The 12,500-nt window shown below is 41.9% G+C and overlaps 1 protein-coding gene across 7 annotated transcripts in view; it reads right to left on the bottom strand.

Annotated features, from left to right (window-relative positions):
• The window catches only part of Men-b (Malic enzyme b), a 129,860-nt gene that overhangs the window by 21,163 nt on the left and 96,197 nt on the right, over positions 1-12,500 (bottom strand). For all 7 annotated transcript variants that reach the window (XM_068372350.1, XM_068372351.1, XM_068372357.1 and 4 more), the window contains exon 11: positions 8,347-8,470. In XM_068372350.1, the coding sequence (XP_068228451.1) occupies positions 8,347-8,470 (124 nt within the window). The remainder of the gene's footprint in view (positions 1-8,346; positions 8,471-12,500) is intronic.

Genomic DNA, 12,500 nt, shown 5'->3' on the forward strand with positions numbered 1-12,500 from the left:
TCTCGACGCTCCCTACTGCTCTGCAAATAGTGCGCCAATCCGCCACCGCGAGGCGCCACCAAGTCATTCTTTCTATCGTAGCTTCGTTTGACCGGTGTTTTCCCCGTTCTCTCTTGCTATTTTGGAGTTTTTTGGACGCTAAGATGTTTTCAACAGCCTCATCAGCTTCTGGAAAGTTAAGTAATATCTTTATCTTGTGTAAATGTAAGCTCTTGCCAGTTTTGCTCTTCGATTGAGATCGTAATTAATGTAACAAGAGCTGTTGCCAGCCGGATGGCATCATGGACGCGGTCGTTCTTTCTGTTCATTTAGTTAGCCAGAACGACCCTTTCCCGGCATTATACGCTTTAATAACTTTAGCTATTTAGAAATTTAGCCGGCCGGCAGAACCGCTGCCGCAGACAGAGCCGCCGGCAGTTGGCAGAGCCACTGCCGGCTGGCAGAGCCGCCGCCGCCGGCCTCTGCCAGCAGCCGGCAGAGCCGTTGCCGGCGGTCTATCACACAATTTTATGAAGACAATAATTGCCTTCAATAGCCCAGAATAGGCCGGCATGTGCTGGCTTGCCCGGCAGACGCCGGAAGGCCCAGGCAGGCCTGACAGGACTGGCAACTTGTTACCAAACAGTCAGTGCTGTAGCCCAAAGTTTTTCCAACCTACAAGGTGCTTCATGGGCAGCCTATTGTGAGACCATCACATATAAGAGAGTGATTCTCTCTTCCTTTAATGGTTATGATCCATTATTGTCCTTAATCCCTAATATTGAAACTGGAAGATTGTGTTAAGAGACACTTTATATCATAGGATATCATCTTCCTCTAAATATTCTTAAGAATTCTACTTTCAATACTGGAGGTGGTCATAACAATTGGCTGGACAGGAAACATATGTAGGTGTCTTTCCTATTTATAGCTTACCCTATCCAAGCTAATATAAAATATATGTATGCTGAAATTTGAGAATTTCACCGAATACTTATATGCTTTTCTTTCTTTAAAGGAGGAGCATCCCGAGTGCGGGAAGAGTTTTTGCAGGGTCCGTAGTAAGAACTTCTACGGCCACGACATGTGCAGGGCCCATGCTCGCTGCGCAGTCACCAAGGGGGCTCTCAAGTACTGGGACCCACAGGCATGTACCATTTGTGAAAAACTGGTAAAAGAGGCTTTTGATGATCAAAAGTCCACTGAGTCAAGGGACGCAGCAAGGGAAATGCTGCGTAAATGGGTTAGAGGTTTCCAGAAGAACACTTCTGGCCCATACCTTCCTAACGAAAAGAGAAAAGATGAGGGCTTGTCTTTTCCCTAGGGCATCTTCGGATGCAGTTATTCCCCAGGCTCAACCCGAGATTCCCCTGGTTCAGATTCCGGTAGAATCTGAAGTTTCGGATGCCTTAGAGAGCATCCAGTTAGAGGACAACATGTCAGTTGTCTCAGAGGAGACTGAGAACAATCTCCTAGTGGAGGAATTGGATCAGACGGATGACGTTCCAACTGAGACAGAAACCGAGAAAGCCGAAACGATTTCGGTATCATCGGCCACAGTGATTGAGCCGGTGCCTTCGACCTCCTCCACTGCACCCCAACTAAATTCGATCACGAGTACGTTGCACTCGTTGCTGTCCATGGTGCAGGACATACAAAAGAAATCGTCCGAGAAAGAGGCCTCTCTTCGGACTGAGATGCATCAGCTAGTTGCAACACGTTTGGCCCCGAAGAAGCTAAACGTTAAAGATCTCCCCGCCTTCTCTGACGTTAACCCCTGGAGGTACGCAGAGCACATGCCCATGTGGGGTGGGGGAAGATCTTCCTCTCAGAAAAACTGGGCACTGTCCCAGTGGAGGAAATTGAGTTCTGAACCCGGATTGCTATGTCCGTCTCAGGACGGAACCTGCATCCAAAGAGGAAACAGAGCCGAAGGAAACTATTGTCCTTGAACTCTCTAAGGCTCAGGCCTTATATACCACCACCTTAAAAGAGAGGGCCTTTACTAGCTCTAAGGTGCCGGATCTCAGCAAGAAGCACCCGTCCTTCATTGCTGATCCTAAACGTGCCTTTCCCTTTATGGACAAAGGGCTCAAGGCAGCCTTAAAGGCAGTTGAGGCAGGGAAACCGTGCCCTACACTGAAGGAATGTAGACCCTTCTCCCTTGCCTTCCCATCAGACGATGCGGACTGGAAGGATGTACACAACACCTTCACAGTTAGGAAGCTGGAGGCAGATATTGCCGGACGACAGTTCGGCAAAGACCTCCAAGCTGTCGGACTTTTTCCTGCATAGGGAACAGGAGACAAAAGAACGTCTTGCTGCTTCCTTGTCTCTGCAGACTGGCCTGGAGACAATGGCAAGCATCCCAGATACCCCGGATATGTACATGGTCTTCGCCAAAGCCCATCTGGCGACAGTAACAAAAGACCTGTACAAATTTATTAGGGCTTGCAGAGAGTTCGTGTTCGCCTCGGCGAGACACGAACCAAGGAAGCTGATAGCTTCTAACCTCTGGGGAAAAGACCTCTTCCCAAGTGAAGTGGTCAAAGAGGTCATGGACAAAGCCGCCACTGAGAACAGAAACCTTCTTTCTAAATGGGGCTTGTCCTGTAAAGAAAATCTTCAGCTGACGAGGGTCCCCAGCCGAAGAATAGACCAAAACGACCTAAAGTGCCCTCTCGGCCTAAGCAACAGCAACAGCTTCCCGTGGCCACGGTGACCCAGACGGTGGCACAATCACCCACCACTTTCCAACTGGTGCCCCAAACACTGGCGACTCAGTCACCAGTGTTCATCCCAGTGTTTGAAAGGCAGTCTACGACCTTTCGGCCGAAGTCTCGAGGTTCCTTTCGAGGTTCCTCCAGACGCCCCTCCAGAGGTAGGGGCAACAAGGGTGGATGTGGCCAAGGAGGTAAATCCTCCACCCAGCAATCAAAGTGAGATGCTACCAGTAGGAGGAGAGACTTCTTCTTCCGGGATTGTTGGACCTTCGATCCCTGGGCCCACAGCCTAATCAAGAACGGACTAGGGTGGAGTTGGAGGTCAACTCTACCAACCTTCCCTCAATTCTTCCAACACTCAACCCCCATATTGGAAGAATATGTTCAGGAACTCTTGAGCAAAAGTTATAAGGAAGGCGAAGTCTGTCAGATTCCAAGGAAGGCTATTTTGTGTTCCGAAGAATGATTCGGAAAAGCTCAGAGTAATTCTGGACTTGTCACCACTCAACAAGTTCATAGTGAACTACAAGTTCAAAATGCTGACGCTTCATCACATCAGGACCCTGTTGCCCTAACGGGCATACACAGTCTCCATAGACATGACAGATGCGTACTGGCACGTTCCGATCAGCCGTCAAGTTTCCCCCTACCTGGGATTCAAACTACAAAGAAGACTATGTCTTCAGAGCCATGCCCTTCGGACTGAACATAGCTCCAAGGGTATTCACCAAGCTTGCGAATGCAGTCATTCATCAACTACGCCTAAAGGGAATCCAGGTGGTAGCCTACCTGGACAACTGGCTGGTGTGGGCAGCATCCGAAGAAGAGTGCAGGCAAGCCTCCAAGGAAGTGATCCAGTTCCTGGAACACTTGGGATTCAAGATCAACTTGGAAAAATCTCGACTGTCTCCAGCTCAAAAGTTTCAGTGGCTGGGCGTCCACTGGAACTTGCAGTCGCACTGCCTTTCCATTCCATCAAAGAAAAGGAAAGAGATAGCAAGATCTGGCAGAAGCTTTCTTCGGTCTGCAAGGATATCAAGAAGGCAACAGGAGAGTGTGTTGGGGTCTCTCCAGTTCGCCTCAGTAACAGATCCAGTATTGAGAGCACAATTAAAAGATGCATCAGGAGTCTGGAGAAAATACGCATCAAACGATCAAAAAGATCTACAAAGACCAATACTAAATCGTCTGCGATCCCTACTCAAGCCATGGTCGGAACCCAAAAACCTAAAGAACAAGGTTCCCTTACAACCACCACCACCGTCAGTCACCGTTCACACGGATGCCTCAAAAGAGGGGTGGGGAGGTCACTCTCATCATCGGAAAGTCCAAGGAACCTGGTCTCCCCTCTTCAAAACCTTCCACATCAATTTCCTGGAAGCCATGGCAGTTTTTCTTTCCCTAAAGAAACTGAAACTCCGCTGCTCAATCCACATCCGTCTGGTTCTAGAGAGCAAAGTCATAATGAGATGCCTAAACCGACAGGGCTCGAGATCACCTCACATAAATCAAGTGATACTAGCCATCCTCCACCTAGCAGAGAAGAAGAGATGGCACTTGTCAGCAGTCCACCTTCAAGGGTTCCGCAATGTGACAGCGGACGCTCTATCCAGGACCAAACCGATTAGTCAGAATGGTCCCTAAACGCAAGGTCGTTCTCCTTCATCTTACGCAAAGTCCCAGGACTGCAGATAGCGGAAGCAAGGATGCAATGTCCATAGATTGGAACAGATGGTCCAAGATCTACCTATTCCCTCCAACCAACCTTCTGCTGAAAGTCCTCGACAAACTGAGATCCTTTCGGGGGACGGCAGCAATAGTGGCCCACAAGTGGCCCAACAGCGTTTGGTTCCCACTGGTAACGGAACTACGCCTGAAACTGATCCCGTTGTCGGACCCAGTTCTGACTCAGCAAGTGCAGAAATTGACTGTCTCAGCTTCATCAGTGAAAACCCAGAACCTTCATCTCATGATTTTCTCGCCTTAGCGGTCAAGAAACGGTTTGGGATTTCTAGGGACAGTATTAACTTCCTGGAAGAATACAAGTCAAAGTCAACAAGAAGACAATATGAGTCTTCCTGGAAGAAATGGGTGGCCTTTGTCAAGGCGAAAAAACCTAAGGAGATTTCTACGGACTTCTGTTTGTCCTCCTTCATCCATCTTCATGAACAAGGTTTAGCAGCCAATACGATTACTACATGTAAATCCGCCCTGGCCAGACCAATACTTTACGCCTTCCAGGTAGACTTTTCCAACGAAATCTTAAACAAGATCCCTAAAGCCTGCGCTAAACTTCGGCCCGCAGCTCCTCCTAAGCCCATTTCATGGGCTTTGGACAAAGTTCTTCATTTAGCATCAACCCTGAACAATGAGGATTGCTCGCTGAAAGACTTGACTCGAAAGGTGATATTCTTATTTGCACTAGCCTCGGGAGCCAGAGTTAGCGAAATAGTGGCCCTCTCGAGGGATGATGGCCACATTCAGTTCACAGACAATGGAGAACTGAACCTCTTTCCGGACCCGACGTTTCTCGCCAAGAACGAGCTGCCCACTAAGAGATGGGGTCCCTGGAGAATCTGCCCTCTGAAGGAAGAAGCATCCCTCTGCCCAGTGGAATGCCTAAAGGTCTATCTTCGTAGAACTTCAGACTTTAAGGGAGGTCAGCTTTTCAGGGGAGAGACTTCCGGTTCAACGTTATCCTTGAAACAGATAAGGGCGAAAATCACCTACTTCATTCGCAGAGCGGATCCAGACAGTACACCCGCAGGTCATGATCCGAGAAAAGTTGCCTCGTCTCTGAATTTCTTCCAAACGATGTCGTTTGAAAGCCTTCGTGCTTATACTGGATGGAAGTCCTCGAGGGTCTTCTTCAAGCACTACGCAAAGCAATTACAAGAAATTAAATTTCATGTGGTGGCGGCGGGCAGTGTAATAAAACCCGCTGCTTGATTACTGCGAAGAACAGTGCACTATTCGGGACTTATAGTGAAGGGTGTACATGATAGACTCGTAAGGCATATCATGTTGAGTTTTGTATTTAAGTGATAACACTATACAGTAGACTGTTCTCCCTACACAGGTGACATTAAGCATAATAAGCTGACACAAGTGCCAGGCATTCTTATATGCACAGTGTTCCTAGTAACAACAGAATGTATAGTGAAATTTTATATTTCCCTTAGAGTGGCTAATGTTTTCCTTTTCAGGTAAACCCTATTTATTCCTGTTATTACTGTTTATGCTTTTATGCAGAATTATTCAGCATACATTGTAATTGATTACAACCATGATTTTTATTTTTGTAATAAACAATAGAACGAATATTTGAGTCTCTTTCGCCACAAATATTTCAGTCTATGTATAAGTCAGAGCATCCTTGACTCTTTTGATATTTAAGTAAATATCGGAACTAAGATTCATATTGTTCCAGGCAAACAGGTAAGATCTTATCGTACTAGACTGTTCAGTACAGTAACCTCCCCAGACCAATACCATCCTAGTACAGACTATGCTTTACGTATATGATGACACTAATATACAAACTGTTTGCTAGATTGTTCCTTGAACTCACAATCCTCGGGTTTTTTCCTCGAGTCTACCCATACTCTTCCCTGTAGGGGGCAGGAAGCACTGACATATTTCATGATCAGCTGATTGATGTATAACGGTAACATCAAGTGTCTCTAGGTCTAAAGACCAAAGAGGAAAGATTTAGCTCGAGATGAACGGCACTATTGAAAATCCACAGATACATTAATGCTCTGGTACACTTCCATCACGACGACATGGCCTGAGCCCCAAAAAACGGATTTTAAGCGAAGCGAAAAATCTATTTTTGGTTGAGGTAGCCATGTCGTCCTGATGGACCCACCCTCTTTTGGGACAAAAGGATAATGAATCCCTCCCTATGGTACTGTATCTGCAACACCTACAAAGCTACAAAGAATGAGTTGGTGGCGCCTCGCGGTGGCGGATTGGTGCACTATTTGCAGAGCAGTAGGGAGCGTCGAGAGCAATATCTCTGTACGACTCTCCTTATTCTTGCCTCTCTTTCCCCTCGAAGTGAAAGCTCTATTGGGGGCGTAGATAGCCATGAGACGTGTCAAGAATACGTCCTCTGATATTACGCGATATCCCTTCATAAAATTTTAAGGGATATTTGCTCCAGGAGTTAGAATTCTGGATACCTTTGGTAAATTCTCTGGGATATATCACTGTAGTCAAATATACCTAGGAAGCTACCTTCGAAGGAACTTCCATCAGGACGACATGGCTACCTCACCCAAAAATAGATTTGGGTTTGCTATTTTTGTTGTAATGGTTAAGATTATATCAATAGCACTACATTTTGGTTTGAGGATACTAGTGTTCCATAAATTGTATAAAAATCACAATTAAAACTAATTCATAATTTCACCACTGAATTACAACCAAGATAAGCCTCCATCCCAACCTCTGTATTTGACCATAAGTTGTTCCTTTCACCTCCTCGTAAGATTTCACAAATAAAAAGTTTCATCAATTCTAAGTTTTTAGTAGATTCTGGTATTCAAAGAAAGTTTATAATAACATTTTTTCTTATGCTTAGTGTAATTTATCACAATTTGTGTTATAATATGTGAAAATATAAAAAATTATGTAGTATGCATCCAAAAATAAACTTCTGTCATTGACTTCAGCTGGTGTTATTAAATTTAGACTTGCCATCACAATACTTCATAATCTCTTAATTCATTAACACTATTATTGACAAAACATATCTGAGGGAAAAATCTAGATTAGTAGGTAAGTTTTGATTCACATTAAAACTAGGTAATTATTTGAAAATGATGCTATTCGGACAAAATACTTCCAACGAATCTGCTATTAGGAAACTTTTCTGAGCTAAAAGGGCAACCCTGTGAGCTAGTGCAAATCTGCCTAATTAAAAAAACTTAATAAACAGCATAACATACGTACTCACACTTAGATAGTTGCTACCCACCTACCGAATAAACTTAACAAGACAAAGAGCATTTTACAAGAAAAGAAAAGAGGAAAATTTTGAATTTAGGGTATAAGTCTGAATTCAGAAGCAATATGAAAATCAGGAGTTCCTTAGAAATAATAGGTCTTTCCTTCATTAAGCCTATTTTAAAGGGTTTGTTCCACTTTACAAGTAATCAGAATTTTTCTCAATCTGTACATGCACATGACTTAAGAAATAATATAACAGTACATGACATTAATCCAAAAGTAATATGAATCTAATCCATACACTACAAGCTTCTGACTAAGCAAATGACGTGGAGAAAGATATGCAAAAATTATCAGGACTGAAAAGCCTAAACAGCCTCTATCCAGAGCTCTTTACTCGAGGTGTTAAGCAAAGTATCTTTACTTCCTGGCATTAATGGTTCATTCAGCTACCTAAGAATATCATCATCATCATCTATGAAATATTCATTTCCAATTTTTTTCAATAATCTCTTCTGACAAAAAAAACAATGATTAGAAAATATGATGATATATAACAATCTAAACAGAAATGCAGTTAGGGTACCTCTAAATATCAGATAAAATAAAATTAATATAGTACTGTAATCTGAAATAAAGTAGACTTAAAAATCAAGTTTCTAACACCCCTAAATATTGAAATACAAACCTGTCTTGTAAGCATGCTCTGAAACGTATGTCGCAATTTTCAATGAGCACTTTCGGATGTCGGAGAGTGGTGGGTATAGACGGCCTTCTGACAGATCTTTTTCTGTTACCATATCAGCAAGTGCCTGAAATAAATTTGAAAAAAAATTGAAAATGTCAAAAGATTATGTAAAAAATGTACAGTATAATAAAATATATATCTTGTACAGAACACACAGACCCAATTTAAATTCAATTTCCACTAAGTACTGAGATGGTCCACTTCATACTCTACCCGAGGGATAGCACCAAAACAGATATCAAGACAAATATAAGCTGAAGCTTATATTTTATATATATAAAACAGTATTTATATACATATACACATATACTGTACAGTATATATACTATATATACTATAAGTGATACCTCGGTAGTTGAAAGACACTAAATTCGAACAAATCGGTGTTCGACCAGAAAATTCGAGTAATTTTTGCTGCGCTGTTCGAACAAAAAATCGGAACTCGAACACAGCTGGATGCATGGCCGAGTGAGATGAGCGGCCATCTCGGCTACTTTCGCCTGATCGGGTAGCATCATTTCAAGAAAGATCGTCAGTCCGAGAACACGTGTTGAGAATTTATTGTGATTTAGTGCATTTTATTGCCTTTTTTTGCCGATAATAATGGGCCTCAAGAAAGTTACTGATAAGGGGAAGGATAAGAGGAAAACAGTTAGGACAACGATCGAGTTGAGAAAGGAAATTATTGCGAAATATGAGAATGGTGTACGAGTGTCTGATCTAGCCTTACAGTATGGCATGGCGAAGTCGACCATTTCGACATTTTTGAAAAATAAGGAAGTGATAAAGAAAGCTAATGTTGCACAGGGAGTGACAGTAATTAGTAAGCAAAGGCCACAAGTAATTGAGGAAATGGAAAAGTTTCCCCTTATATTTATTAAAGAAAAGCTGTTGGCCGGGGAAAGTATAAGTGAAGCTTTTATTTGCGAGAAAGCTCTTAATATTTATGAAGAATTGGTGAAGAAAAGTGCCAGTACTAGTGAAAGTGATTCGTCATTTACTTTTAAAGCAAGCAGGGGCTGGTTCGAGAAATTCCGGAGCAGAACTGGTATTCACCGCGTGACTAGGCATGGGGAGGCAGCCAGTTCAAACCAGGCAGTGAACATCTTTAATGATAATGTTATATCTCATTTTAGAAGAATAGTGTAGAAGAGAAAGAAGCAGCTGACAATTGACATGTTTTCCATACAAGAAAAGAGAGTTGCTACATCCCAGCCTAATTCCCCTCCAAAAAAGAGACACAGAAGAGAAAAAACCCCTGAAGGAGATTTGCCCAACCTTTTACTGGAGAGAAAAAACCCCTGAAGGAGAATTACCTAGCCACTTCATGGAAGGCGACTCTCCTTCCAAGCAGTAAACTCTCCCTTCCATCCTCTCCACATCCATTCCTGTATGCCATCGAACCGCTGCTCAAAGGTACGGTTTAAAATTGTTTTATATAGTTTTCCGACAAATTTCGTACACATTTAAATAACTATTGTTGTTTAGGTACACGTTTTATTAATATTTTGGGCATTTTGGAATACGTAGGAACTTATAAAAATAAATACCATTATATCTCATGGGAAAAAAGGTTTCGGTACTCGAACAAATCGGTGGTCGAACACTGATCCCGAACGAATTATGGTCGAGTACCTTAATATCAGTGTGTATATATATATATATATATATATATATATATATATATATATATATATATATATATATATATATATATATATATGTGTGTGTGTGTGTGTGTGTGTGTATACACAGTAATTGATAACAAATCCAGGGGAAGGCATATCAATATGCAGTCATAGGTAACCAATCTGGGAAACACCTGAATTTAACCATGACAGAGAAAATGGAAGTGTAGAGATTAGCAAATCATTTCTAAGCTTCTAGCCACTTACCACTAAAATGTTCCATTCATTTACTAAGGTCATGTGTTTATTGAAGAAAACAGAAAATTGGAAAAAATTTTAAATTTTTCAAATTTTGTGTCTTAAACTGAGCCTCTAATGAAGAATCAATGAATCAAGGGTACTTCATAGAAATAATGTAAGTATTTTGGTAGAAGGGAATTCTACGATTAGCCATACCAACCACATAAAAGAAGTATTAAAGGACATTATATCATTGTGAGACTTGGCCAATAAGGGATAAAAGGTTGTTTACAGGAATTTGCTTAAGTGAGAGGATATATAAGGATCTAGGCTACCATCATGGTCTTCTGCGTTAAAAATTCCAAGTGTCTAAAAGAGTGGTTACAAATGCAAGAGTGCAAGCGTTTCACAGCAGAAGGGTCCTGAGTAAAAGAATTTGATGCTCTATGAAAGGATCTTCAATTTAAGATGCACTATATACCATCAGAACCCTAATTGGATGGTGCATTAGTACTACTAGTTACCACTTTATTAATTAGGCTAGGGTTTGAAACAGTGCAGGTTAGGACTGAAATATTACCCTGAATCAAAAATTTAAAAGGCTTTCCGAGTTACCACAAAAGAAACTACTGTAATGATAAACTATTAAAAACTCATGTCTTCTATCAAAATTAAGACATTAGGCTCTAACAACTTCAAATGCCGAGTGACGTATCATCACCTTTCCCCCTATAAATGCTAGCCTAGCCTCCTCTTCTCACAAGATTCTCTAAATTTAAAACTTGTCCCAAGCAAGAGACAAATTAGATATGCATCATGAATGCACCCAAAATGTTCTTAAGCACAATAAATCCACAAAAGACATCTGAAAATACACAATTATAACAAGACAAAACGTAACATCTGGAGATGAAACACATGTTTGGGACTAAGGACACCTGTGCAGTCTCAGGTACGGGCTGTACTATGGCCAAAGCCAAAGCATTAGTGTCAGTATGATTTAAATCTGGTTCACTATGCACTAAGGGCAATAAGATATCAATGAAAGTTTCACTTCTGAAAATTAGTTAGGTCGTCATCCTCAGTTACGAGTTTCCTGAAACACCGGTAAACAAGGATAGGTTTGGGAGAGATCGTGTGTCACACATAGGCTTTCACTTCTTGCATTCTTGATAGGAAGAAGCAGAGGGAGACTTATTCCTCTTAAGTCTTCTCCTTATGACGAGCACCATACTTCTCCCACTGGGACGGCTACCCCTCCCTACAAAATTTACAGGGTGAAGAAAAGGAACAATGTTTTCCACAGGAGTTCAGGCATAACAGATACAGATCTACCTTGACCTGGCTCATGAAGGTTCCATAAGGGCATAATTCAAGGCGTGGGCAGGTTTACATAGTACCTGAAACACCAATCATATCACCGATGTGCAGACAAAGAAAGGGCACTCTAAAGCACAGCATGGAGTTGTGATCGTAGCGTGGGAGAACTGTCCAGGACGACCAGAATATTAGCCTTGCGCACGCTCACCTAGCATGGAGGTATAGCTAATAACTATACAAAGTTGTCAGATACACTTAATTTTTCTGGTCGTAGCAAATTGACTAAGGAGTAAACCATATATATGACTACGAGTTTGCATCCTCGTAGGAACAAATTTAAATTAATGTTTGTGTATCAAGAATATAAGGTCTTTCAAAGGTCCAACATCATCATCATCATCATCATTATTATTACCAGCTAAGCCACAACTCTTATTGGAAAAGCAAGATGCTAAAAGCCAAAGGGTTCCAACAGGGAAAAATAGCCCCGTGAAGAAAAGATACAAGGAAATAAAAAAAACAAGAGAAGTAATAATCAAAATAAAATATACTAAGAGCAGTAACAACATTAAACTAAATCTTTCATATATATACTACAAAAACTTCCAAAACACCATGCGGAAGAGAAATAAGATAGAACAGCATGCCCAAATGTACCCTCAAGCAAGAGAACTAATCCAAGACAGTGGAAGGCCATGGAACAGAGGCTATGGCACTAATCAAGAATAAAGAACAATGGTTTGATTTTGAAGTGTCCTCCTCCTAGAAGAGCTGCTTACAATAGCTAAAGAGTCTCTTCTATCCTTACCAAGAGGGAAATAGCCACTGTCAGGAACATGTGGAAAGAATAGTTAAGATTATTCGTGAACGTGTAGGAAAAGACAATGAGTCGTAACCAGAGAGAAG

The sequence above is a fragment of the Palaemon carinicauda genome, chromosome 4 (genome assembly GCF_036898095.1).
Source record: "Palaemon carinicauda isolate YSFRI2023 chromosome 4, ASM3689809v2, whole genome shotgun sequence".
Lineage (NCBI taxonomy): Eukaryota > Metazoa > Arthropoda > Malacostraca > Decapoda > Palaemonidae > Palaemon > Palaemon carinicauda.